At 41.1% G+C, this 27,449-nt stretch overlaps 1 protein-coding gene across 2 annotated transcripts; it reads right to left on the reverse strand.

The window, feature by feature from the left end:
* Positions 1-634: 634 nt before the first annotated feature.
* On the reverse strand, positions 635-27,449 carry LOC307180807 (uncharacterized protein). Of its 2 annotated transcripts, XM_079911310.1 has the most exons (5): positions 27,018-27,449; positions 15,501-15,571; positions 12,471-12,536; positions 12,123-12,165; positions 635-814 (listed from the first exon to the last, which is right to left on the reverse strand). In XM_079911310.1, exons 1-3 carry the CDS (start codon positions 27,341-27,343, stop codon positions 12,475-12,477), a joined length of 459 nt encoding a protein of 152 aa, XP_079767436.1. In that variant the 5' UTR covers positions 27,344-27,449; the 3' UTR covers positions 635-814; positions 12,123-12,165; positions 12,471-12,474. The 2 variants fall into 2 exon arrangements, with proteins under 2 accessions (XP_079767436.1, XP_079767435.1); XM_079911309.1 differs by lacking the exon at positions 635-814 and having other exon boundaries at positions 11,591-12,165.

The raw sequence follows: 27,449 nt of genomic DNA on the forward strand, positions 1-27,449 counted from the left end.
AGCACACTATAGGAGTAACTAGCATCTGTTTAGTTGCAATGAGACGGATGGGGTTGAGAGCTTAAAGTTCAAGTCCTCCTGCTGTTGTTTTTCAGCATTTGGTAAAGCAAGGTAGGGAGTGGTAGCCCTAAAGTTGTCTAAAAAAACAAAAACAAAAAAGAACAATTATGGATAAAATTCCACTGACCCAAAAAGGGTGAAAATGAGAATTCTAATATATTGTCAAAATATGCCTTGGAGATATCACACAAAATCAATGTTATGAAACTACCAAATGCATAAATGAATATTCTCTTGAGGAACTTCTCATCTAAGGACTTTTTTCCCTTTTGGTGGTACAATTAGGAACAAGTGGGTTTTGTGGAACTTTTTGGTGCTGGTGGGGTGGCTGTCAATTCAGGGTAGAGTTGGACCTGTGTTAATCTGAAGTACCTTTTCATTTCCTCAAGCAGGGATGACTTATTTCTAGGTCATGGAATCAAGAGGTGACTACTTAAGATCACAGAAAACCTTAGGTTGCATCAAGGAAGTATTGGTAGGAGGAAAAATCAGGATGAGCTTATTATTAGCTTTGCTGCAGAGAGCGTGTGTGAGGGCAGTGATGGACACGGGCTGCAGAGCTGGTGGTGGGGTCTGGAAAGCAGTGCCGGCGGCCTAAGGCCATGGGCTGGGCTCACAGTCAGGTCTGGCCAGGGCTTGGGAGACGCAGGCCTCTGCTTTCTCAAGCAGGCAAAGCAAGCTCAGAGGAAAAGAGAAACTGAAGTTTTGGTGGCTTGCTTCTCCTGGGTTTACGTAGTGGTCTCTTAATGGAGTTCTGAAGGGAAAAGGAACCACAAGAAAAAAATAAGGAAAAAGAATGTTCTCATCTATTTCCAAACTACAGCATGAACCCCAAAGAACCTCCTTTTCTCTCTTTTTTTAAAATTGAGGTATAATTGATATACATTATATTAGTTTCAGGTGTACAACATAATTATTTGATATTTGTAAATATTGCAAAATGATCACCACAATAAGTCTAGTTAACATCCGTCACCACACCCAAATTTTTTTTCTTATGATAATTTTTAAGATCTACTCTCTTAGCAACTTTCAAATTAGTACTATTAGTACTTTCAATAGTACTATTAACTGTAGTCAGCATACTGTACATTACACTCCCCATGACTTAAGTTTGTACCTTTGACCCCCTTCACCCATTTCTCCTACCTCCCTCCTCTGGCAACCACCAATCTGTTCTATGAGCTTGTTTTCTTTTCTTTTCTTTTTTGTTTTTTGCGGTACGCGGGCCTCTCACTGTTGTGGCCTCTCCCGTTGCGGAGCACAGGCTCCAGACGCGCAGGCTCAGTAGCCATGGCTCACGGGCCTAGCCGCTCCGTGGCATGTGGGACCTTCCCGGACCGGGGCACGAACCCGTGTCCCCTGCATCGGCAGGTGGACTCTCAACCACTGCGCCACCAGGGAAGCCCCTATGAGCTTGTTTTCTTTAATTGACGGGGGGTTGTTGTTTGTTGCTTTTAGATTCCTCCATGTAAAAGTGAGATCACACATTATCTGTCTTTCTGATTTATTTCACTTAGCATGATGCACTCAAGGTCCATCCATGTTGTAGCAAGTGTAAGATTTCATTCTTTTTTGTGGCTGAAAAATATTCCACTGTATATACAGGCACACCTCATTTATTGTGCTTCACTTTATTGCACTTTGCAGATATTGCGGTTTTTTCTTTTTCTTAAACAAATTGAAGATTTATGGCCACCCTGAATCAAGCAAGTCCACTGGTGCCATTTTTCCAACAGCATTTGCTCACTTCTTGTCTCTGTGTCACATTTTGGAAATTCTGGTGATATTTCAGACTTTTTCATCATTATTATATTTGTTATAGTGATCTGTGATCAGTGATCTCTGTTTCTATTGCAGAAATATTACAATTTGCTGAAGGCCCAAGATGGTGGTTAGCATTTTTAGCAATAAAGTATTTTTTATTTTTCATGGCTTAAACAACAGAAATTTATTTATTTTTTATTTTTTTTAACATCTTTATTGGAGTATAATTGCTTTACATTGATGTGTTAATTTCTGCTTTATAACAAAGTGAATTGGTTATACATATACATATGTCCCCATATCTCTTCCCCCTTGCATCTCCCTCCCTCCAACCCTCCCTATCCCACCCCGCTAAGTGGTCACAAAGCACCGAGCTGATCTCCCTGTGCTATGTGGCTGCTTCCCACTAGCTATCTATTTTACTTTTGGTAGTGTATATATATGTCCATGTCACTTTCTCACTTTGTCCCAGCTTACCCTTCCCCCTCCCCGTATCCTCAAGTCCATTCTCTAGTAGGTATGCATCTTTATTCCCATCTTGCCCCTAGGTTCTCCATGACCATTTTATTTTAAGATTCCATATATATGTGTTAGCATAGGGTATTTGTTTTTCTCTTTCTGACTTACTTCATCCACCTCACTACAAATAACTCAGTTTCATCCTTTTTATGGCTGAGTAATATTCCATTGTATATATATGCCACATCTTCTTTATCCATTCATCTGTCAATGGACACTTAGGCTGCTTCCATGTCCCGGCTATTGTAAATAGAGGTGCAGTGAACATTGTGGTACATGACTCTTTTTGAATTATGGCTTTCTCAGGGTATATGCCCAGTAGTGGGATTGCTGGGTCGTATGGCAGTTCTATTTTTAGTTTCTTAAGGAACCTCCATACTGTTCTCCATAGTGGCTGTATCAATTTACATTCCCACCAACAGTGCAAGAGGGTTCCCTTTTCTCCACACCCCCTCCAGCATTTATTGTTTGTAGATTTTTTGATGATGCCCATTCTGACCGGTGTGAGATGATATCTCATTGTAGTTTTGATTTGTATTTCGCTAATGATTAATGATGTTGAGCATTCTTTCATGTGTCTGTTAGGCAATCTGTATATCTTCTTTGGAGAAATGTCTATTTAGGTCTTCTGCCCATTTGTGGATTGGGTTGTTTATTTTTTCAATATTGAGCTGCCTGTAAATTTTGGAGATTAATCCTTTGTCAGTTGCTTCATTTACAAATATTTTCTCCCATTCTGAGGGTTGTTTTTTTGTCTTGTTTATGGTTTCCTTTGCTGTGCAAAAGCTTTTAAGTTTCATTAGGTCCCATTTGTTTATTTTTGTTTTTATTTCCATTTCTCTAGGAGGTGGGTCAGAAAGGATCTTGCTGTGATATATGTCATAGACTGTTCTGCCTATGTTTTCCTCTAAGAGTTTGATGGTGTCTGGCCTTACACTTAGGTCTTTAATCCATTTTGAGTTTATTTTTGTGTATGGTGTTAGGGAGTGTTCTAATTTCATTCTTTTACATGGAGCTGTCCAGTTCTCCCAGCACCACTTATTGAAGAGGCTGTCTTTTCTCCACTGTATATTCTTGCCTCCTTTATCAAAGATAAGGTGACCATATGTGCATGGGTTTATTTCTGGGTTTTCTATCCTGTTCCACTGATCTATATTTCGGTTTCTGTGCCAGTACCATACTGTCTTGATTACTGTAGCTTTGTAGTATAGTCTGATGTCAGGGAGTCTGATTCCTCCAGCCCCGTTTTTCTTTCTCAAGATTGCTCTGGCTATTCAGGGTCTTTTGTGCTTCCATACAAATTGTGAAACTTTTTGTTCTAGTTCTGGGGGAAATGCCAGTGGTAGTTTGATAGGGATTGCATTGAATCTGTAGATTGCTTTGGGTAGTAGAGTCATTTTCACAAAGTTGAATCTTCCAATCCAAGAAAATGGTATATCTCTTCAACTATTTGTATCATCTTTAATTTCTTTCATCAGTGTCTTATAATTTTCTGCATACAGGTCTTTTGTCTCCTTATGTAGGTTTATTCCTAGATATTTTATTCTTTTTGTTGCAATGGGTAATGGGAGTGTTTTCTTAATTTCCCTTTCATATTTTTCATCATTAGTGTATAGAAATGCAAGAGATTTCTGTGCATTAATTTTGTATCCTGCAACTTTACCACATTCACTGACTAGCTCTAGTAGTTTTCTGGTAACATCTTTAGGATTCTCTATGTATAGTATCATGTCACCTGCAAACAGTGACAGCGTTACTTCTTCTTTTCCAATATGGATTCCTTTAATTTCTTTTTCTTCTCTGATTGCTGTGGCTAAAACTTCCAAAACTATGTTGAATAACAGTGGTGAGAGTGGGCAACCTTGTCTTGTTCCTGAACTTAGTGGAAATGGTTTCAGTTTTTCACCATTGAGGACAATGTTGGCTGTGGGTTTCTCATATATAGCCTTTATTATGTTGACGAAAGTTCCCTTTATGCCTACTATCTGGAGGGTTTTTATCATAAATGGGTGTTGAATTTTGTCAAAAGCTTTCTCTGCATCTATTGAGATGATCATATGGTTTTTCCCCTTCAATTTGCTAATATGGTGTATCACGTTGATTGATTTGCATATATTGAAGAATCCTTGCATTCCTGGGATAAATCCCACTTGATCATAGTGTATGATCCTTTTAATGTGCTGTTGGATTCTGCTTGCTAGTATTTTGTTGAGGATTTTTGCATCTATGTTCATCAGTGATATTGGCCTGTAGTTCTCTTTCTTTGTGACATCTTTGTCTGGTTTGGTATCAGAGTGATGGTGGCCTTGTAGAATGAGTTTGGGAGTGTTCCTCCCTCTGCTATATTTTGGAAGAGTTTGAGAAGGATAGGTGTTAGCTCTTCTCTAAATGTTTGATAGAATTCACCTGTAAAGCCATCTGGTACTGGGCTTTTGTTTGTTGGAAGATTTTTAATCATAGTTTCAATTTCAGTGCTTGTGATTGGTCTGTTCATATTTTCTATTTCTTCGTGGTTCAGTCTTGGAAGGTTGTGCATTTCTAAGAATTTGTCCATTTCTTCCAGGTTGTCCATTTTATTGACATATAGTTGCTTGTAGTAATCTCTCATGTTGCTGTGTATTTCTGCAGTGTCAGTTGTTACTTCTCCTTTTCCATTTCTAATTCTACTGATTTGAGTCTTCTCCCTTTTTTCTTGATGAGTCTGGCTAATGGTTTATGAATTTTGTTTATCTTCTCAACACACCAGCTTTTAGTTTTATTGATCTTTACTATCGTTTCCTTCATTTCTTTTTCATTTATTTCTGATCTGATCTTTATGATTTCTTTCCTTTGGCTAATTTTGGGGTTTTTTGTTTTTCTTTCTCTAACTGCTTTAGGTGTAAGGTTAGGTTGTTTATTTGAGATGTTTCTTGTTTCTTAAGGTAGGATTGTATTGCTATAAACTTCCCTCTTAGAACTGCTTTTGCTGCATCCCATAGCTTTTGGGTCGTCGTGTTTTCAGTGTTATTTGATTCTAGGTATTTTTTGATTTCCTCTTTGATTTCTTCAGCGATCTCTTGGTTATTAAGTAGTGTGTTATTTAGCCTCCATGTGTTTGTGTTTCTTACATATTTTTTCCTATAATTGATATCTAGTCTCATGGCGTTGTGGTCGGAAAAGATACTTGGTAAGATTTCAATTTTCTTAAATTTACTGAGGCTTGATTTGTGACCCAAGATATGATCTATCCTGGAGAATGTTCCATGAGCACTTGCGAAGAATGTGTATTCTGTTGTTTTTGGATAGAATGTCCGTAAATATCAATTAAGTACATCTTGTGTAATGTATCATTTAAAGTTTGTTTCCTTATTTATTTTCATTTTGGATGATGTGTCCATTGGTGAAAGTGGGGTGTTAAAGTCCCCTACTATGATTGTGTTACCGTCGATTTCCCCTTTTATGGCTGTTAGTATTTGCCTTATGTATTGAGGTGCTCCTATGTTGGGTGCATAAATATTTACAATTGTTATATCTTCTTCTTGGATTGATCCCTTGATCATTATGTAGTGTCCTTCTTTGTCTCTTGTAATAGTCTTTAAAGTCTATTTTGTCTGATATGAGAATAGTTACTCCAGCTTTCTTTTGATTCCATTTGCATGGAATATCTTTTTCCATCCCCTCACTTTCAGTCTGTATGTGTCCCTAGGTCTGAAGTGGGTCTCTGTAGACAGCATATATATGGGTCTTGTTATTTTATCCATTCAGTCAATCTATGTCTTTTGGTTGGAGCATTTAATCCATTTACATTTAAGGTAATTATCAATATGTATGTTCCTATTCCCATTTTCTTAATTGTTTGGGGTTTATTATTGTAGGTCTTTTCCTTCTCTTGTGTTTCCTGCCTGGAGAAGTTCCTTTAGCATTTGTTGTAAAGCTGGTTTGGTGGTGCTGAACTCTCTCAGCTTTCGCTTGTCTGTAAAGGTTTTAATTTCTCTGTCAAATCTGAATGAGATCCTTGCTGGGTAGAGTAATCTTGGTTGTAGGTTTTTCTCCTTCATCACTTTAAATATGTCCTGCCACTCCCTATTGGCTTGCAGAGTTTCTGCTGAAAGATCAGCTGTTAACCTTATGGGGATTCCCTTGTGTGTTATTTGTTGTTTTTCCCTTGCTGCTTTCAATATGTTTTCTTTGTATTTAATTTTTGATAGTTTAGTATGTGTGTTGGCGTGTTTCTCCTTGGATTTATCCTGTATGGGACTCTCTGCGCTTCCTGGACTTAATTAACTATTTCCTTTCTCATATTAGGGAAGTTTTCAACTATAATCTCTGCAAATATTTTCTGTCCCTTTCTTTTTCTCTTCTTCTTCTGCGACCTCTATAATTCGAATGCTAGTGCATTTAATGTTGTCCCAGAAGTCTCTGAGACTGTCCTCAGTTCTTCACATTCTTTTTTCTTTTTTCTGCTCTGCAGTAGTTATTTCCACTATTTTGTCTTCCAGGTCGCTTACGCGTTCTTCTGCCTCAGTTATTCTGCTATTGATCCCTTCTAGAGAATTTTTAATTTCATTTATTGTGTTGTTCATCACTGTTTGTTTGCTCTTTAGGTCTTCTAAGTCCTTTTTAAACGTTTCTTGTATTTTCTCCATTCTATTTCCAAGATTTTGGATCATCTTTACTATCATTATTCTGAATTCTTTTTCAGGTAGACTGCCTATTTCCTCTTCATTTGTTAGGTCTGGTGGGTTTTTGCCTTGCTCCTTGAGCTGCTGTGTCTTTCTCTGTCTTCTCATTTTGCTTAACTTACTGTGTTTGGGGTCTCCTTTTCGCAGGCTGCAGGTTCATAGTTCCCATTGTTTTTGGTGTCTGTCCCCAGTGGCTAAGGTTGGTTCAGTGGGTTGTGTAGGCTTCCTGGTGGAGGGGACTAGTACCTATTCTGGTGGATGAGGCTGGATCTTGTCCTTCTGGTGGGCAGGTTCACGTTTGGTGGTGTTTTGGAGTGTCTGTGGGCTTACTGTGATTTTAGGAATCCTCTGTGCTAATGGATGGGGTTGGGTTCCTGTCTTGCTAGTTGTTTGGCATTGGGTGTCCAGCACTGTACCTTGCTGGTTGTTGAGTGGAGCTGGATCTTGGCGTTGAGATGGAGATCTCTGGGAGATTTTCGCCGTTTGATATTACGTGGAGATGGGAGGCCTCTTGTGGACCAGTGTCCTGAACGTGGCTCTCCCACCTCAGTGGCACAGCCCTGACGCCTGGCTGGAGCACCAAGAGCCTCTCCTCCACATGGCTCAGAATAAAAGGGAGGAAGAAAGGAAAGAAAGAAAGAAGATAAAATAAAGTAAAATAAAATAACGTTATTAAAATAAAAATTATTACGAAAAAAAATTTTTTTAATAAAATTAAAAAGAAACGGAGAGAACCCTAGGACAAATGGTAAAAGCAAAGCTATACAGACAAAATCACACACAGAAGCATATACATACACAGTCACAAAAAGAGAAAAAGGGAAAACAATATATATATCATTGCTCCCAAAGTCCACCTCCTCAATTTGGGATGATTTGTTGTCTATTCAGGTATTCCACAGATGCAGGGTACATCAAGTTGATTGTGGAGATTTAATCCGCTGCTCCTTAGGCTGCTGGGAGTGATTTTCCTTTCTCTTCTTTGTTCGCACAGCTCCTCGGGTTTAGCTGTGGATTTGGACCCGCCTCTGCGTGTAGGTCGCCGGAGGGCGTCTGTTCTTCGCTCAGACAGGATGGGGTTAAAAGAGCAGCTGATTCGGGTGCTCTGGCTCGCTCAGGCCAGGGGAAGGCAGGGGTATGGATGTGGGGCGAGCCTGCAGGTGCAGAGGCCGGTATGGCATTGCACCAGCCTGAGGCGTGCCGTGCGTTCTCCCGGGGAAGTTGTCCCTGGATCATAGGACCCTGGCAGTGGTGGGATGCACAGGCTCCCAGCAGGGGCGGTGACCTGTGCTTGCACACAGGCTTCTTGTTGGCTCTAGCAGAAGCCTTAGCGTCTCATGCCCATCTCTGGGGTCCGCACTGATGGCTGCGTCTCGCACCCGTCTCTGGAGCTCCTTTAAGCTGCGCTCTTAATCCCCTCTCCTCGTGTACCAGGAAACAAAGAGGCAAGAAAAAGTGTCTTGCCTCTTCAGCAGCTCCAGACTTTTTCCCGGACTCCCTCCTGGCTAGCTGTGGCACACTGGCCCCCTTCAGGCTGTGTTCACTCAGCCAACCCCAGTCCTCTCCCTGGGATCTGACCTCCGAGGCCTGAGCCTCAGCTCCCAGACCCCCGCTCAACCCAGCAGGTGAGCAGACAAGCCTCTCAGGCTGGTGAGTGCTGGTCAGTACCGTTCCTCTGTGCGGGAATCTCCCCGCTTTGCCCTCCACACCTCTGTTGCTGCATTTTCCTCCATGGCTCCAAGGCTTCCCCGCTCCGCCACCCGCAGTCTCAGCCCACGAAGGGGCTTCCTAGTGTGTGGAAACCTCTCCTCCTTCACAGCTCCCTCCCACTGGTGCAGGTCCCGTCCCTATTCTTTTGTCTTTTCTTTTGCCCTACCCAGGTACATGGAGAGTTTCTTGCCTTTTGAGAGGGAGGTCTGAGGTCTTCTGCCAGCGTTCAGCAGGTGTTCTGTAGGAGTTGTACCACATGTAGATTTCTGATGTATTTGTGGGGAGGAAGGTGATCTCTGCGTCTTACTCTTCTGCCATCTTGAAGCTCCTCACCAATAAAGTTTTTTTTTTTTTTTTTTTGCGGTACACAGGCCTCTCACTGTTGTGGCCTCTCCCATTGCGGAGCACAGGCTCCAGACGCACAGGCTCAGTGGCCATGGCTCATGGGCCTAGCTGCTCCGCGGCATGTGGGATCTGCCCGGACCGGGGCATGAACCCATGTCCCCTTCATCGACAGGCAGACTCTCAATCACTGCGCCACCAGGGAAGCCCATCGATAAAGTATTTTTAAGGTATTTACGTTGTGGGTTTTTAAAAAAATATTTATTTATTTTTTGGCTGCATTGGGTCTTCGTTGCTGCACACGGGCTTTCTCTAGTTGCAGCGAGTGGGGGCTACTCTTTGTTGCCCGGGTTTCTCATTGCAGTGGCTTCTCTTGTTGCGGTGCATGGGCTCTAGGTGCACGGGCTTTAGTATTTGTGGTTCGCAGGCTCAGTAGTTGTGGCATGTGGGCTGTAGAGTGCAGGCTCTGTAGTTGTGGCACACGGGCGTAGTTGCTCCATGGCATGTGGAATCTTCCCAGACCAAGGCTCGAACCCATGTCCCCTGCATTGGCAGGCGGGTTCTTAACCACTGGGCCACCAGGGAAGCCCTTTATGTTGTTTCTTAAGACATAATGCTATTGCATACTTTAATAGACTACAGTATAGTGTAAAAATAACTTTTACATGTATTAGGAAACCAAAAAATCCATGTGGCTCACTTTATTGTGATATTCACTTTGTTGCAGTGGTCTGGAACCACACCAACAATATCTCTGAGATGTGCCTGTATACACATTTTCTTTATTCATTCATCCGTAGATAGACAATTGGGTTGTTTCCTTATCTATCGCAAATAATGCTGCAGTGAACACGGGGGTGCCACACTGTTGCTGACCTTGTTCTAAAATGCCTAGTTCCACTCTCCTGCCTTAGAACTCTTGTTGGTGTTGGGATCTCCTAGTTGAGGAGTAGGGCTGGCAGGGCCTACTCTGGCAACATCACCTTCCATCCAGAATCCTGAACCTGGAGGTAGAACCGGGTTAGCTGACAGTGTCCTGAGCCCATGAAGACTGGAGGGTGGGGGCAGGTTGGCACATGCAGAATGGACAGTGGTCTGCCTCTTTCCCTCCAAATTATTGGCTGGGCAGAAACTGGGTTTGAATGGAGTTGAACCTAGTTAGGTTGAACTTTCCTTAGCATTAAAGACTAAGATATCAAGGCAGTGACCAGATCTTCAGCAACTCTCACGTCCCAGTAAGACAAGTCAAAACCCCACTGGGCCCCTCTTGCCAGACCACCTTTCTAACTTTTAAGATGTTTCAGAGGGTGAATGACTCCTTAGTCATCCTTGAAGGAAGCCTTCTGTCTAAAAATCCAACATGTTCCTTCCTATTAATTATTTACTTCAGACTGAAGATGGGTTTTAAAATAGGGGCTGCCTCCCTCAGTATGACTTTGAAAGGGGTTGAATTTTTACCATGTTCAGCTCCCCCCATCACCAGGGTGACATTGTCTCTAGTGAGGAGGGGCAGGGCAGCTCGACTGCTGTCAGAACACTAACATGTCTTTACCCTGTTACCAGGCAAAGCATTAACAGCAAGGACACAGTGCAATTCACTAGCTGGTTTGCATGTAGGACATGGAAAATAGTTAAAGAATACTAAAAGTGGGAGGACAGGAACAAAGCAATAAGCCTAGACCAGAGCTTGGCATGTATAGCCTACGATCACTAAGTTTGGGCTGAAGGGAGGGGTGCAGTATTAATTTTCCTAAGATATTTGAGCAATAATGAAATAGTTTCTTCCATTTCATCAATAGCACATAGATTTGCATATTGTGTTTTTCTATTAAGACATTAACTGTTCAATATACTAAACCAATACCTTTTTTCCCTCTGATTAAAGTTTTGGTTTAAGAATGGGAGGGCCAAGTGTTGGAGATATCAGAGGGGTTTAATTCCCAGAAATACATCCCCTTTGGCCATGGGTCACCCTGTCATCATAATCCTGGATGGACCCTATAATGCCATATTTATTCTGCAACCCAACTGGAGTTGGGTTCCTCTGGTGCCACTGCAGCCCCAAATACCTGGGCCACCCATGCCATCCTTGCCTTGTCTGCCCTTGCCTCCTCCACCTATGTCTTCCTTTGGCTTAGCTTTGCTTGGCCTGGCATGGGTCCCTGTCATCAGCATTCATTTTCTAGTCCCTATCTTGTAAGACATGTTTTCTATGAGTTTTTCCAAAGTATTTTTTTGCCAGATTGAAATTTTTCATAGCACCTCAAGAGCAGTTCACCAAATGCCTAATAAATGAACTGAATAAATGAAAACAGTGCACTGTGTTTTTAATAGGGCATATTTTTTGTATTTTCAGTAAAGATGTGAATTCTCTTGTATACTTGTTTTTATGTGCCAAATGGGGTTAGTATGATATGGGTAAGAATTGCTAAGGAAAGTCAAGAAGGTCTCTTTTCATGAGGTGACGTCCCTAAGCACTATCACTAGACCCTGCACTTCTCAGATACATACACATGTAAGATGAGGTGGGAAAAGTCCCTAGTGAGAGAACAGTGTGCTGCAAAATGGGACCAAGCTCCATTCATGATGAGGAGCTCAGGCACAAGCCTGGACTCTAAAGGAAGCTTCCTAAGAAATTACTATTCATAGGGCTTTATGGGAAGGTAGCATCCAAATATTCACCTAGTTTTGTTCTAGATGCTCCAGATTCTGTTCACTACCCTCCCTTTTTGTGAAGGATATAGGGGAACAAACCATTCTGGCCCAAAGGAACTGCTGCTTCAAAGGGAACACAAGAGGTGCCTCCATTGAGGCCAGAAAGAGGCTCTTCTCCCTTTTCACCCCTCCCCCCACCACAGGAGCCATATTGTTGTGTCTTCCCCGGCTCAGAAGTGACAATTATCCCTTCAAATGTATTTTGTCTCATTCAGCGTCCTTGAAAGGACGCTAGATCTGACGATTAAACACTAAAAGGGAACATTTTGGTTTACTGCTGCTGGAAGCAAGAGGGAGGCCCTGATTAATATTCCAGATTAATAGATCACTGAAAAGAAGTGGTCAAACCTTGGCTTTCTTCATGCTGTCTTCCTCATGTGAAACTGCCAGGCTAGAAAACAAAATACAAATGAAGTGTGATAAAAAACTGAGGAATTACTGTTAAATTTTTAGGCATAATAATGGTAATGTGGTTATGTTTAAAAAAGAATGTCTCTCTTTTAGAGAAGCATGCTGAATTGTTTATAAATGAAATGATATCTGGGATTTGTTTCAAAATAATTGGGAGGTGGTGGCAACTTCTCACAAGTTGATAATTGTTCAAGTGGGTGATATGTACATGGGAGATCATTACACTATTCTCTATACTTGTATATATATTTGACCTTTTCCATAACAAAAATTAAATTAAAAAACCTGATCATCTGTGTTTCTTCTTTTTCTTTTGCTGGGCTTTTTTTTTGCTTTCCTTTGTATCTTCATCTGAAAATTAAAACACATTAAAATTGAAAAAAAGTTTACCTCTAAACATTAATACCTTTTTATAAATTTATTTATGATTTATTTATTTATTTATGGCTGTGTTCGGTCTTCGTTGCTGCGTGCGGGCTTTCTTTAGTTGCAGCGTGCTGGGGCTACTCTTCGTTGTGCCACACAGGCTTCTCATTGCAGTGGCTTCTCTTGTTGCAGAGCACAGGCTCTAGGCATGCAGGCTTCTGTAGTTGTGGCACGTGGGCTCAGTAGTTGTGGCTTGCGGGCTCTAGAGCACAGGCCCAGTAGTTGTGGCACACGGGCTTAGTTGCTCTGTGGCATATGGGATCTTCCTGGACCAGAGCTCGAACCCAAGTCCCCTGCATTGGCAGGCGGACTCCTAACCACTGTGCCACCAGAGAAGTCCCCATGTTAATACCTTTGACAAGATAAATATGCTTTTCCTGTCCCATTTGTTATATCAGAGAAATTCAAACGCTTGTGTCACGAACCGTGCTAGGCACTGGAAGCATAGAAATTAAAGTCACACTAGGTATTAGATGATATAAGGAATTATTAACTTACTGGTAAGATAATGGTATTGTAGTTAAGTAGGAAAATGTCATTTTTTAAAGCGTTGCAGACAGAAATATTTAGTGTATTTTACCTTGACTATCTCAACAAAAAAATCCCTATCTGAAGCAAGTATGTCAAAATGCTAACAAATGTTAAACCTGAGTGACAAGTACTGTACATGGCATTAATACTACTACTCCCTTTACTTTTCTCAATGTTTGAGTATTTTCGTGATGTGTGTGTTTGAGGGTTTGCTTTCCAGGAGCTCATTCTAGTGGAGGAGACACAGGGAAAGAGGCGAATCTGAGTGAGAGGGAAGCATGGGGTGCTCTGGGCATACAGAGGAGTCTCAAAATCAGGCTGATTTGGGGATAGTGGTTGAGAAATGGTTGACCAGGAAAAGGTGACTCTTAAGCTAGTTATTTTTAAAATCAGTTTCATTACAAACGTAATGCATGCCCATCATAGCAATGAGTAAGCCAAGCCGCATGCAGGGAGAGACCGGCATTGTAGGCAGACAGACTCTCTGTATCAAGCGACAGAGTCAAGAGAAAGGACGTGCAGTATCAAGGAGATGGAAAGTCATCCTTAGGCCAAAGAGGACGCTGCAGGAGAGCCACAGGGTACGTGATGCGAGAGATCAATTGGTGTTGCAGTTTTCTTATGACAGGGCTGAAAGTAAGCTCATCACACGAGATGAACTGTGCAGAAGCACAGCAGTAGAGGGCTGCTGCTCGCTCAGGCAATACAGCGCCGTCTCATCCTGCTGTGGTGACTTTTATTTAAGCATTATCTATGTTTACATCTTAAGACTTAAAATTTTAACATTCCAGAAATGCCAAAGCAGCAATATATGCTTGTATTGATTAGACAAGCAACAGTGGGCTTTCTTGAAGACATGCCGTGCTTCATCCTTGAGTTCACAAGCAGCACAAGGACATCTCCTTGTGTTCCCATCATTCTGATTATACTGAGGTCATTTCATGGATCAGCGCCCAAAGTATCCAGGACTGCCTGCAGTTCTGGCTTACTCGCTAACCCTCGGTCTGCCGAGGGGTTCATGGGTCACGTCTCCTTTCCATGTCCTCAGTTATTCCTCTACAATTGGGATCTGACTTTACCCTGAAGGCCATGGAGAACTGTGGAAGGATTTTAAGTAGGGACCGCCATGCTCAGATCTGCGCTTCAAGAAAGCTCAGGCTTCTAGCAGTGAGGAAGAAAGGTGACAGTGAGGGCCAGGAAACCCAGGTGACATCAGAGGAAGGGGTGCCTTAGTGTAACGTGTCCCCAGAGGAGGCACCCTCTGTCAGTCATCAGCCAGGAGAGGGCACAAAAAGGTGACTTTTTTGTGATGTGCCGCCCCACAGGAAGTGTGATACATAAATCAGCTGCTGGCCAGAGGGAGTCCCCTATGGTGTACCTTTTTGAAAATTGCACAAAGGTGCCCACTAAGTGTGAGAATCTCACAAAAGAGCTGCTCCACTGGGCTGAGGCAGCCCCCTGTGGCTTGGTTTAGCACCACACGTCTCACAGACTAACCCCAACATGGTTCGGTGCCACATGCCTTGTACAGCTACACACAACCAATCTGGAGTCACACGGCTTAGGTCTGAATCCCAACTGTGTGGCCTTGGGTGCGGTACTTAATGCTCTGCTCTGGGACTCCATTTCTCCATCTCTAAGATGTGTCCTACAGTGACTGTGTGGATTAAATAGCAATAATGCATATCAAGCACTTAGCAGGGTGCCCAACACAAAGTCAGTGAGTGTTCAAAACTCTTGGCTATTATTGTTTTTAAGAACCTGCTTCTAAAATAAGCTTTCAAGAAGTACAACTAGTTTTGAAGTAAGGCTCACAGAAGGATGTTGGCTTTCTTACCACTGGAGTCTGTTTCAGAATCAGAGTCACTGTCACTATCATCAGAATACTTCTTGTGTTTTCTTTTAGATGATTTTTTCTTCCTCTTTTTCTTGGACCTTTCTTTTGAATGACTAGACTTCTTCTTCTTCTTTTCTTCTACATAAAATACAAATAAAAAACTAACTTCTAAAGAAGTATTTCTGAGCATCAATTTTATTGTATTAAAAATACTGAAAAGATGGGCTTCCCTGGTGGCGCAGTGGTTGAGAGTCCGCCTGCCGATGCAGGGGACACGGGTTCAGGTCCCGGTCCGGGAAGCGGCTGGGCTCGTGAGCCATGGCCGCTGAGCCTGAGCGTCTGGAGCCTGTGCTCCGCAACGGGAGAGGCCACAACAGTGAGAAGCCTGTGTACCGCAAAAAAAAAAAAAAAATACTGAAAAGGAATTGATGACAGGCGATTTGAGTAAAGTCTAATATTCAACTATTTATAAATGTATTTTTTAAACTTCTCAATAAAAAAGTCCTATATTTAAAAAATACCTTCTGAAGTAGAAGCTAAAGTGGTGCTTTTCTTTGGCTCTTTGTCCTGTACTGCTGTATGTTCATCAGAGCTGAATTTAAAGAAAACTGTAGTAAGAATCAGAAAAGTGATAAAATATGGACCACAGAGTATAAAAATATACACTTAAAAATTTTCAGTAACAAACTGATTGTCCAAGAACCATTCAAAGCCAGCATCTGACTGCTTTTGTAACAGTACAGCTTATTGGCCAACCACCTTCAAAATAGTAGAATAATCATTTACATTTGCATAATGCTTTCGAGTTAACAAAATGCTATTCACACTGAAAGCAGCATGAAGGATTTATATTTTCAGAAGAAACCACAGGGCAAATGCAGGGAAATAGGAATCATAAGGAAAGATGAAAGAAACTGGACATAAGAAGGCTGAGGGAAGACTTCATAATTTCATTCTACATGTGGAACAGACATACGGTACAGTAGCAATTGTTGTGTCTCCCCAGAGTAAGAACCTAACACACTACAGTATAGAGATTTCATCCTGTTGTAAGAGAATTCTGAAAATGAGTATTATTAGCCTTCTACAATAGCTTAAAAAGGGCATTTCTGTATCACAGTCTTTTCCTCTTAACATCACATCTGGAATAATTTAGATATTGCCTAGAAAATTATTTTTAGGGCACCTTCCAACTCTAATTCTCTGATTTCATGTTCTTATACGGATATCTGTAAGTACAAGTTTCTAATAATAATGCTTTATCAACTAGTCACAAATTAGAAGTTTATCTGTGAAGCACATTGTCTCAACTCAACCTAAAGTAGACACGGAAATAGAGGAGAGGGAAGCAGCAGCTAATAAAGAGCACCAAAGAGAAAAGAAACAAGGAAAAAGAAGAAGCATTAAACCTTCAGATAGTATTGTATATAGGAAAATTAACTAAACAAAACCATACTGACATGTTCATCTTTAAAATCCCTTTGTAATGCTAAAATCTGGCATGCAATCTGTTATTGGGTTAGTTGAAGAAAAAAAAATTCAAAATAACATAAATGCATTATTTGTCTTAACACGGAACCCTTCTATGAATAGGAAATTAGCACCCCATGAATTATAATTTAAAAAGAACAATTAGCATGCTAAAATCCACTGGCAACATGTTTTAATTCTTAGGTATGTTCCATATTTTTAAAACTTAAGGGACATAAAAGGATAAATCACAAGAAAGAAGAAATATGTGAGACGCACTTAAAGTTCCTCACTTAATTAAAAAATTTAAAATAGGCACTGGATTTAATAAACGTTATAACATATTTTAAAAATACATTTTTAAAAGACTTACTGTGGTTCAGTATTGTATTAGTCAGCTAGGGCTGCCATAACAAAATACCATAGACTGGGTGGCTTAAACAACAGAAATTTATTTTCTCACTGTTCTGGAGGTTAGAAATCCAAGATCGAGGATTGGTTCAAGATGGCGGAGCAGAAGGACGTGCTCTCACTCCCTCTTGTGAGAGCACTGGAATCACAACTAACTGCTGAACAATCATCGACAGGAAGACACTGGAACTCACCAAAAAAGATACCCCACATCCAAAGACAAAGGAGAAGCCACAATGAGACGGTAGGAGGGGTGCAATCACGATAAAATCAAATCCCATAACTGCTAGGCAGGTGACTCACAAACTGGAGAATGCTTATACCACAGAAGTCCACCCACTGGAGTGAAGGTTCTGAGCCCCACGTCAGGCTTCCCAACCTGGGGATCTGGCAACGGGAGGAGGAATTCCTAGAGAATCAGACTTTAAAGGCTAGTGGGAATCAATTGCAGGACTCTGACTGAACTGGGGGAAACATAGACTCCATTCTTGGAGGGCACACACAAAGTAGTGTGCACATCACGACCCAGGGGAAGGAGGAGTGATTCCGTAGGAGACTGAACCAGATCTACCTGCTAGTGTTGGAAGGTCTCCTGCAGAGGCGGGGGGCAGTTGTGGCTCACCACAGGGACAAGGACACTGGCAGCAGAAGTTCTGGGAAGTCCTCCTTGGTGTGAGCCCTCCCAGAGTCTGCCATTAGCCCCACCAAAGAGCCCAGGTAGGCTCCAGTGTTGGGTCGCCTAAGGCCAAACAACCAACAGGGAGGGAACCCAGCCCCACCCACCAGCAGACAGGCTGATTAAAGTTTTACTGAGCTCTGCCCACCAAGCAACAGCCATCTCTACCCACCACCAGTTCCTCCCATCAGGAAACTTCCACAAGCCTCTTAGATAGCCTCATCCACCAGAGGGCAGACAGCAGAGGCAAAAAGAACTACAGTCCTGCAGCCTGTGTAACAAAAACCACATTCACAGAGAGACAAGATGAAAAGGCAGAGGGCTACGTACCAGATGAAGGAACAAGATAAAACCCCAAAAAAACAACTAAATGAAGTGGAGATACGCAACCTTCCAGAAAAAGAATTCAGAATAATGAGAGTGAAGATGATCCAGGACCTCGGAGAAAGAATGGAGGCAAAGATCAAGAAGATGCAAGAAATGTTTAACAAAGACCTAGAAGAATTAAAGAACAAACAAACAAAGATGAACAGTACAATAACTGAAATGAAAAATACAAATTCCTAGAAGGAATCAATAGCAGAATAAATGAGGCAGAAGAACGGATAAGTGACCTGGAAGACAGAATGGTGGAATTCACTGCTGCGGTACAGAATATAGAAAAAAGAATGAAAAGAAATGAAGACAGTCTAAGAGACCTCTGGGACAACATTAAACACAACAACATTCACATTATAGGGGTCTCAAAAGGAGAAGAGAGAGAGAAAGGACCTGAGAAAATACTTGAAGAGATTATAGTTCAAAACTTCCCTAACATGGGAAAGGAAATAGCCACCCAGTCCAGGAAGCAGAGAGTCCCATACAGGATAAACCCAAGGAGAAACACGCCAAGACACATAGTAATCAAATTGGCAAAAATTAAAGACAAATTATTGTAAGCAGCAAGGGAAAAAATGACAAATAACATACAAGGGAACTGCCATAAGGTTAACAGCTGATTTCTCAGCAGAAACTCTACAAGCCAGAAGGGAGTGGCATGATATACTTAAAGTGATGAAAGGGAAGAACCTACAACCAAGATTACTCTACCCGGAAAGGATCTCATTCAGATTTGAAGGAGAAATCAAAAGCTTTACAGACAAGCAAACGCTAAGAGAATTCAGCACCACCAAACCAGCTCTACAACAAATGCTAAAGGAACGTCTCTAAGTGGGAAACACAAGAGAAGAAAAGGACCTACAAAAACAAACCCAAAACAATTAAGAAAATGGTCATAGGAACATACATATCAATAATTACCTTAAACATGAATGGATTAAATGCTCCAACCAAAAGACACAGGCTCGCTGAATGGATACAAAAACAAGACCCATATATATGCTGTCTACAAGAGACCCACTTCAGACCCAGGGACACATACAGACTGAAAGTGAGGGGATGGAAAAAGATATTCCATGCAAATGGAAACCAAAAGAAAGCTGGAGTAGCAATACTCATATCAGGTAAAATAGACTTTAAAATAAAGAATGTTGCAAGAGACAAGGAAGGACATTACATAATGATCAATCCAGGAAGAAGATATAAGAATTATAAATATATATGCACCCAACATAGGAGCACCTCAATACATAAGGCAACTGCTAACAGCTATAAAAGAGGAAATCAACAGTAACACAATAATAGTGGGGGACTTTTAACACCTCACTTACACCAATGGACAGATCATCCAGACAGAAAATAAATAGAGAAACACAAGCTTTAAATGACACAATAGACCAGACAGATTTAACTGATATTTATAGGACATTCCACCCAAAAACAGCAGATTACACTTTCTTCTCAATTGCGCACGGAACATTCTCCAGGATAGATCGCATCTTGGGTCACAAATCAAGCCTCAGTAAATTTAAGAAAATTGAAATCATATTAAGCATCTTTTCCGACCATAACGCTATGGGATTAGAAATCAATTACAGGGAAAAAAACGTAAAAAACACAAACACATGGAGGCTAAACAATACACTACTAAATAACCAAGAGATCACTGAAGAAATTAAAGAGGAAATCAAAAAATACCTAGAGACAAATGACAATGAAAACACAACGATCTAAAACCTAGGGGATGCAGCAAAAGCAGTTCTAAGAGGGAAGTTTACAGCAATACAATCCTACCTCAAGAAACAACAAACAGCTCAAATAAACAACCTAACCTTACACCTAAAGGAAGTAGAGAAAGAAGAACAAACAAAACCCAAAGTTAGTAGAAGGAAAGAAATCATAAAGGTCAGAGCAGAAATAAATGAAATACAAACAAAGAAGACAATAGCAAAGATCAATAAAACTAAAAGCTGGTTCTTTGAGAAGATAAACAAAATTGATAAACCTTTAGCCAGACTCATCAAGAAAAAGAGGGAGAGAACTCAGATCAATAAAATTAGAGATGAAAAAGGAGAAGTTACAATGGACACCATAGAAATACAAAGGATCATGAGAGATTACTATAAGCAACTCTATGGAAATAAAATGGATAACCTGGAAGAAATGGACAAATTCTTAGAAAGGTATAACCTTCCAAGACTGAACCAGGAAGAAATAGAAAATATGAACAGACCAATCACAAGTAATGAAATTGAAACTGTGATTAAAAATCTTCCAACAAACAAAAGTCCAGGACCAGATGGCTTCACAGGTGAAATCTATCAAACATTTAGAGAAGAGCTAACAACCATCCTTCTCAAACTCTTCCAAAAAATTGTAGAGGAAGGAACACTCCCAAACTCATTCTACGAGGCCACCATCACCCGGATACCAAAGCCAAACAAAGATACTACAAAAAAAGAAAATTACAGACCAATATCACTGATGAATATAGATGCAAAAATCCTCAACAAAATACTAGCAAACAGAATCCAACAACACATTAAAAGGATCAGACACCATGATCAAGTGGGTTTTATCCCAGGGATGCAAGGATTCTTCAATATACACAAATCAATCAATGTGATACACCATATTAACAAATTGAAGAAGAAAAACCATATGATCATCTCAATAGATGCAGAAAAAGCTGTTGCCAAAATTCAACACCCATTTATAATAAAAACTCTCCAGAAAGTGGGCATAGAGTGAACCTACCTCAACATAACAAAGCCCATATACAACAAACCCACAGCAAACATCATTCTCAATGGTGAAAAACTGAAATCACTTCTTCTAAGATCAGGAACAAGACAAGGATGTCCACTCTCACCACTATCATTCAACATAGCTTTGGAAGTCCTAGCCATGGCAATCAGAGAAGAAAAAGAAATAAAAGGAATACAAATTGGAATAGAAGAAGTAAAACTGTCACTGTTTGCAGATGACATGATACTATACATAGAGAATCCTAAAGATGCCACCAGAAAACTACTAGAGCTAATCAATGAACTTGGTAAAGATGCAGGATACAAAATTAATGCACAGAAATTTCTTGCATTCCTATACATTAGTGATGAAAAATATGAAAGAGAAATTAAGGAAACACTCCCATTTACCACTGCAACAAAAAGAATAAAATACCTAGGAATAAACCTACCTAGAGACACAAAAGACCTGTATGCAGAAAATTATAAGACACTGATGAAAGAAATTAAAGATGATACAAACATGATGGGAGATATAACATGTTCTTGGATTGGAAGAATCAATATTGTGAAAATGACTATACTACCCAAAGCAATCTACAGATTCAATGCAATCTCTATCAAATCACCAATGGCATGTTTTACAGAACTAGAACAAAAAATCTTAAAATTTGTATGGAGACACAAAAGACCCCGAATAGTCAAAGCAGTCTTGAGGGAAAAAAACGGAGCTGGAGGAATCAGACTCCCTGACTTTAGCTATACTACAAAGCTACAGTAATCAAGACAATATGGTACTGGCACAAAAATAGGAACATAGATCAATGGAACAGGATAGAAAGCCCAGAGATAAACCCACACACCCATGGTCAACTAATCTATGACAAAGGAGGCAAGGATATATAATGGAGAAAAGACAGCCTCTTCAATAAGTGGTGGTGGGCAAAGTGGACAGCTACATGTAAAAGAATGTAATTAGAACACTCCCTAACACCATACACAAATATAAACTCAAAATAGATTAGAGTTTAAATGTAAGACTGGACACTATAAAACTCTTAGAGGAAAACACAGGAAGAATACTCTTTGAGATAAATTGCAGCAAGATCTTTTTTGTTCCACCTCCTAGAGTAATGAAAATAAAAACAAAAATAAACAAATGGAACCTAATGAAACTTAAAAGCTTTTGCACAGCAAAGGAAACCATAAACAAGACCAAAAGACAACCCTCAGAATGGGAGAAAATATTTGCAAATGAAGCAAGTGACAAAGGATTAATCTCCAAAATTTACAAGCAGCTCAATATCAAGAAAACAAACAACCCAATTCAAAAATGGGCAGAAGACCTAAATAGACATTTCTCCAAAGAAGATATACAGATTGCCAACAAACACATGAAAGGATGCTCAACATCACTAATTATCAGAGAAATGCAAACCAAAACTACAATGAGATATCACCTCACACCAGTCAGAATGGCCATCATAAAAATATCTAGAAACAATAAATGCTGGAGAGGGTGTGGAGAAAAGGGAACCCTCTTGTACTGTTGGTGGGAATGTAAATTGATACAGCCACTATGGAGAACAGTATGGAGGTTCCTTAAAAAACTAAAAATAGAATTACCATATGACCCAGCAATCCCACTACTGGGCATATACCCAGAGAAAACTGTAATTCAAAAAGTCACATGCACCCAATGTTCATTGCAGCAATATTTACAATAGCCAGGATGTGGAAGCAACCTAAATGCCCATTGACAGACGAATGAATGAAGAAGGTGTGGTGCATATATACAATGGAATATTACTCAGCCATAAAAAGGAAAGAAATGGAGTCATCTGTAGAGACGTGGATGGATCTAGAGACTGTCATACAGAGTGAAGTAAGTGAGAAAGAGAAAAACAAATATCGTATACTAACGCATATACGTGGAACCTAGAAAAATGGTACAGATGAACCAGTTTGCAGAGCAGAAATTGAGACACTGATGTACAGAACAAACATATGGAAACCAAGGGGGGGAAGTGGCGGGGGGTGGTGGTGGTTGTGGGATGAATTGGGAGATTGGGATTGCCATATATACACTAATATGTATAAAATGGATAACTAATAACCTGCTGTTTAAAAAAATAAATAAAATTAAATAAAATTTAAAAAAAAAAGAAATGCAAGATCAAGGTGACATCAGTGTTGGTTTCTGGTGAGACCTCTGTTCCTGGCTTGTAGAATGCCACCTTCTTGCTTGGCCTCTTCTCTGTGTCCTCTGTGCTCAGGTCAGGAGAGGTGGGAGTGGGGAGAGAGGGAGAGAGGAAGAGTAGAGGGAGAGAGGAGGATAAGGGGGAGATAGAAGGAGAGAGAGAGAGAGACAGAGAGATACTGATTGACCGAGATCTCTGGTGTCTCTTCTTCTTATAAGGACACCAGTCCTACTGAATTAGGGTCTCATCCTTATGAGCTTATTTAAACTTAATTACCTCCTTAAAAGCCCTATTGCCAATTACAGTCACTTCGAGGGTTAGGGCTTCAACATATGAATTTTGGGGGCACACAATTCAGTCTAAAACAAGGATTCTTTGCAGAAAGTCCTCATACTTCAGGAGCTCCCAATTCTCTAATCCTATCTCACTTAATTTTCCAGAAGATATAGGCATGTAAATTATAACTCAATAGGTGAATTCTAGAAAAACGGGGAAAGCTAGAATGAATGCTGTGCTATGGATTGGAATTTGAGGTACTGGTGTGAACTCATGGATTTCAATAGGTAGAAATGTTATGAAATATAAATTTAAATATGGAAATTAAAAAATTTAAAAATAGCTGAATTCGGGCTTCCCTGGTGGCGCAGTGGTTGAGAGTCCGCCTGCCGATGCAGGGGACGCGGGTTCGTGCCCCGGCCCGGGAGGATCCCGCATGCCATGGAGCGGCTGGGCCCATGAGCCATGGCTGCTGAGCCTGCACGTCCGGAGCCTGTGCTCCGCAGTGGGAGAGGCCACAGCAGTGAGAGGCCCGCGTACCGCAAAAAAAAAAAAAGCTGAATTCCATTATATATATATATTATATATATAAATTTTATATATATTCAAATTCAACAAGTCCAGTTATTCTATTCTCCCTTTATGTTTTAAACTTTAAATTAATAAAAAACTTGGTATAAATGTAAACTTAACACTTAGGGTCTGATGTTCTGATAGTACCATCAAATGGTACAGACTACAGACAGCCTGAACAGCCAGGCTAGAAATGCAGCCTGGGAGGCTGTCAAGCGCATCCCTTCTGCCGCATGCATGACAGAGCTCCTAATTGCTCATTTCATCTTCTGCAATATGTGACAGAAACAGTTTTACATTTGGAAATAACTTCATTTGTTTATGCATATTTATGAAAGGAAAAAGAAGTCTGTTCCAATTTGGTTAAAACTTTAGTTTTCAGAAACCCAGGACCTAGTAAAGACAGCTTTTAAAAATGAAGCACTACTGATTGGCATCTTTAGATTTCTTGATTAAAAACCTAACTAAACTGATTACATTTTAGGCATTCTTTCAGTGATGAAGAGGTTCTTGGTGAAAAATTTGGGAACTATTTGGTGCTTAGTAGAAATATTTTGAATTAATGTATGTACCAGTTATTGCCATTTCTTTACCAAATTCAAAAATTTTCTGTCAAGTAAATATTTCAATTTTGAAAAAAAATGAAGCACTACAAGAAGTAGAAAATAAAGGGAGCTCTGAAAAGTTCTATGTTACAGAAGTTGTATTCAATGAGATCCAGGGTTTGTTTTCTTTGTTTTTCCTTTAGTTCCTTTTTGGAAAAGGAGTACATTGTCTATCTGTTCTTTGGAGGACATTAAATTTTTTTTGTTTTATTATAATGTTTGTCATTTCTTCTGTTTAGTATTTACTATTACTCATAAACTGAAAAAAAGAAAAGGAGAAAACTAACAAGAGGCTCAATTCTCCAAAGTTTAGCTGCTTGTGTCTGTTTTTTTTTTAATCCTTACAAAATAAATATATTTGGTCTCATTGCTTAAATAAATTATTTTTTACTTCTTTATTCAGAGGAAAAGGTATTATAACTGCAGATTTGGACTCAGAGGGTCACCCAGTTCCAGAAGCAGATAATCTAAAAGTAAACATACAAATAATAGCCCTTGGAATATATAAGTATAGGGGCCAATGATGCCTGCCAGACTGTAAAGACACACAGTCCTTGTGGTGTAGGGCCTAAAATTAAGGCCCAATATTATGTGCTGCTTTGACATCTGGGGAAACCAGTAGGGCCTCCAACGGCCTAACTGCAAATTCCCCTTCCCACTCTGCTCCTGCAGAAAAGGTCCCCTAGCCAAACAACCCTCTTTATTAAAGGGACAGGTGCAGTTCCAGATTATCCCTGCATAGTGGATCTTATGTGTCCAGTGTCAGGTGTCCTATGTTCAGCTGCCCCATAACCCTAGGGAGGGATTACCTCTCTCACCAACAGGGTGAATAAGAGACCATTAAAACAGTCCCTGCTGCTACCTGGTTTCATCTGGACTCAAGATGAATTATCTTCTACATGCACAAATGCAAATTTCATCCAAGCTGTTCCTACACCTTTTGGTTGGGATTCTAAAATAACCTGTTTGCTTTTTGATTGACACAGATTGTGGGTGACCTTTCTGAAACATATAACTTGGAGAGGTAGGTCTCCAATATAACTCAGGACTATTTTTACTGTTCCTCCTCCCAGGTGTGAAAACCTAATAGCTAAAACATAATGTGTATTATGTTCCAGGCACTAAATCATTACAACAACCCTAAAAATGTCAGCACTATTTTTATCCCTGTTTTTACAGGTGAAGAAATGTACCTTGGAGAGGTTAAGTAATTTGCCCAATGTTTTGACTTCCTTAAATTAACATTTGTTAAGTGGAGCACAGGGTGCCAGATGGTGAGCCAAAGTTCAACAACAGACCACAAGAGAAATTGAAATAGAGAAGTTTATTACTCACAGGTCCGGTAGGAAGTATCCAGCACACCTCGAGGGGTTACATGGGGAGGTCAAGATAGGGTGCAGAGAGTGACAGGACCTGGGGCACATGCTTTTATTACAGTCTGTGGGTGGAGTGCTTTGGGGTTCCCAGGCTAGGGACATTTTGGTCAATTTAAACCAAAAGAGCGGGGGTTTTGGTAAGCCCCACGAGGGTCTTCTCTAAGGGGGCCATACAGCATACCGGCACTGGGAGGCAGGGGAGACTGCAGATCACAGGGGCTGTTAGGGAAGTCATATCAGGAACTTACATTTGCTTGTGATTTTACGGGTTGCTATCTAGGGCATGTGCTTACAGGAGAGGGCTAGACCCTGCAAACAAAATGGACGCTGAGGCAGCAACACCACAGAGTAGCTCGGGTAAACTCTCAATACCCAAAGTTATACAGGTATTAAGTGGCAAAGCAGGGCTTCAAACTCAGGCAGTCTGAATCCATCCACTATCTTCCTCCTCACTATGCTTTATTACCTTCCACTGCTGGAAGAAAAAAAATCATCAAGACATCTCCCAACTGTTGTAATTTCAACCTGCCCCTCAATGCCTGTAATGTTTGTAAATTTCTCATTTTTAACACATTCAAGGCACTTGGGAGGTATGACTACTTACACAGCAATAATTAGAACTTTTCCTTCTTAAACTATTTTTCCGCTCCAATACTCACTTTCATTAGAGGAAAATTGATCTCACCCTTCCCTCATTCTTCAAGGTCAAGATTGAGACCATTTAACAAGACCTTTCTCAAGGTAGCCCCATTTGCAGTTACGCACATTGCTTTTCCTACGTTCATCCAATCCTGTCGTGGGGGAAGGTTTTCTCTTCTCCAGTTTAAACCCTTAATCTCAACCCTTCCCAACTCCCTACAAAGAATTTCCACTTACACATCCTGTTATCATCTCAAACCAATCTGTTCATTCATTCAACACACAATGGTTGAGCTCTTACTAAGTGCTAGGCACTGCGAATTCTGTGATGAGTAAAATCGGGCTCCTCCTTTCCACGAACTCAGTCTAGTGGGGAATAAAAACTTGCTCACAAATGATAACACAACGTAAATAGGTCTGGGACCCTTGGCCGTGTCTTCTGCCAGACCAGAGGTGAAAGGGGGTGGAGGGGTCACAGCACCGTATGAAGGTGCCCAAGGATGAGTGAGAATTAAGGGAGAAAAAGGGCAAATAAGGAGCTGTCGTGGACTGAAGCAAAAGATGGAAATGGGCGCAAAGAAGGTAGAAAATGCTTAATTGGAACCGTTCAGAAGCGGGATGAGAGATGAAGCGAACTCTGAAGGCAAGTGGGCTCCTCAGAGCGAAGGTGCGGCCGCATCACTCACCTCCTCCCGGTCCAGGAGGCTGGGTCCCGGCTCGTCGCTCCCGCAGCGGCGCGAGTGGCGGCAGCGCTCAGCGGACGAGGACGCAGAAGCGGAAGGGGAGCACCGAGGTGCCGAGGGCAGCTCTCGCGAAGGACACCGCAAGCCAGGGCCGCAGAGCTGGTTTCGGGAGCCTCGGCTGAGGCCACCCAGCTGATGGCTGAGGCCATTCCGGTCCCCGGGCCGAGAGCAAGAGTGCGAACGAGAGCGGCTGCCCCGCGGGCTCGGGGCTCTTCGACGAACTGCGATGCTTCCCACTCCGGGCCGCGCGAGCGAGACACTCGAGCCATTGTTGCCGCGAAAGAAGTAACACTCTCAAGAGCCCGGGAAGATCTCGGTCTCTTCGGCTCCCAGAACGCGCCGCTGCGCTACCCTCCCCCGCCCAACCAACGCTGA

Source organism: Stenella coeruleoalba (assembly GCF_951394435.1).
Source record: "Stenella coeruleoalba genome assembly, chromosome: X".
Classification (NCBI taxonomy): domain Eukaryota; kingdom Metazoa; phylum Chordata; class Mammalia; order Artiodactyla; family Delphinidae; genus Stenella; species Stenella coeruleoalba.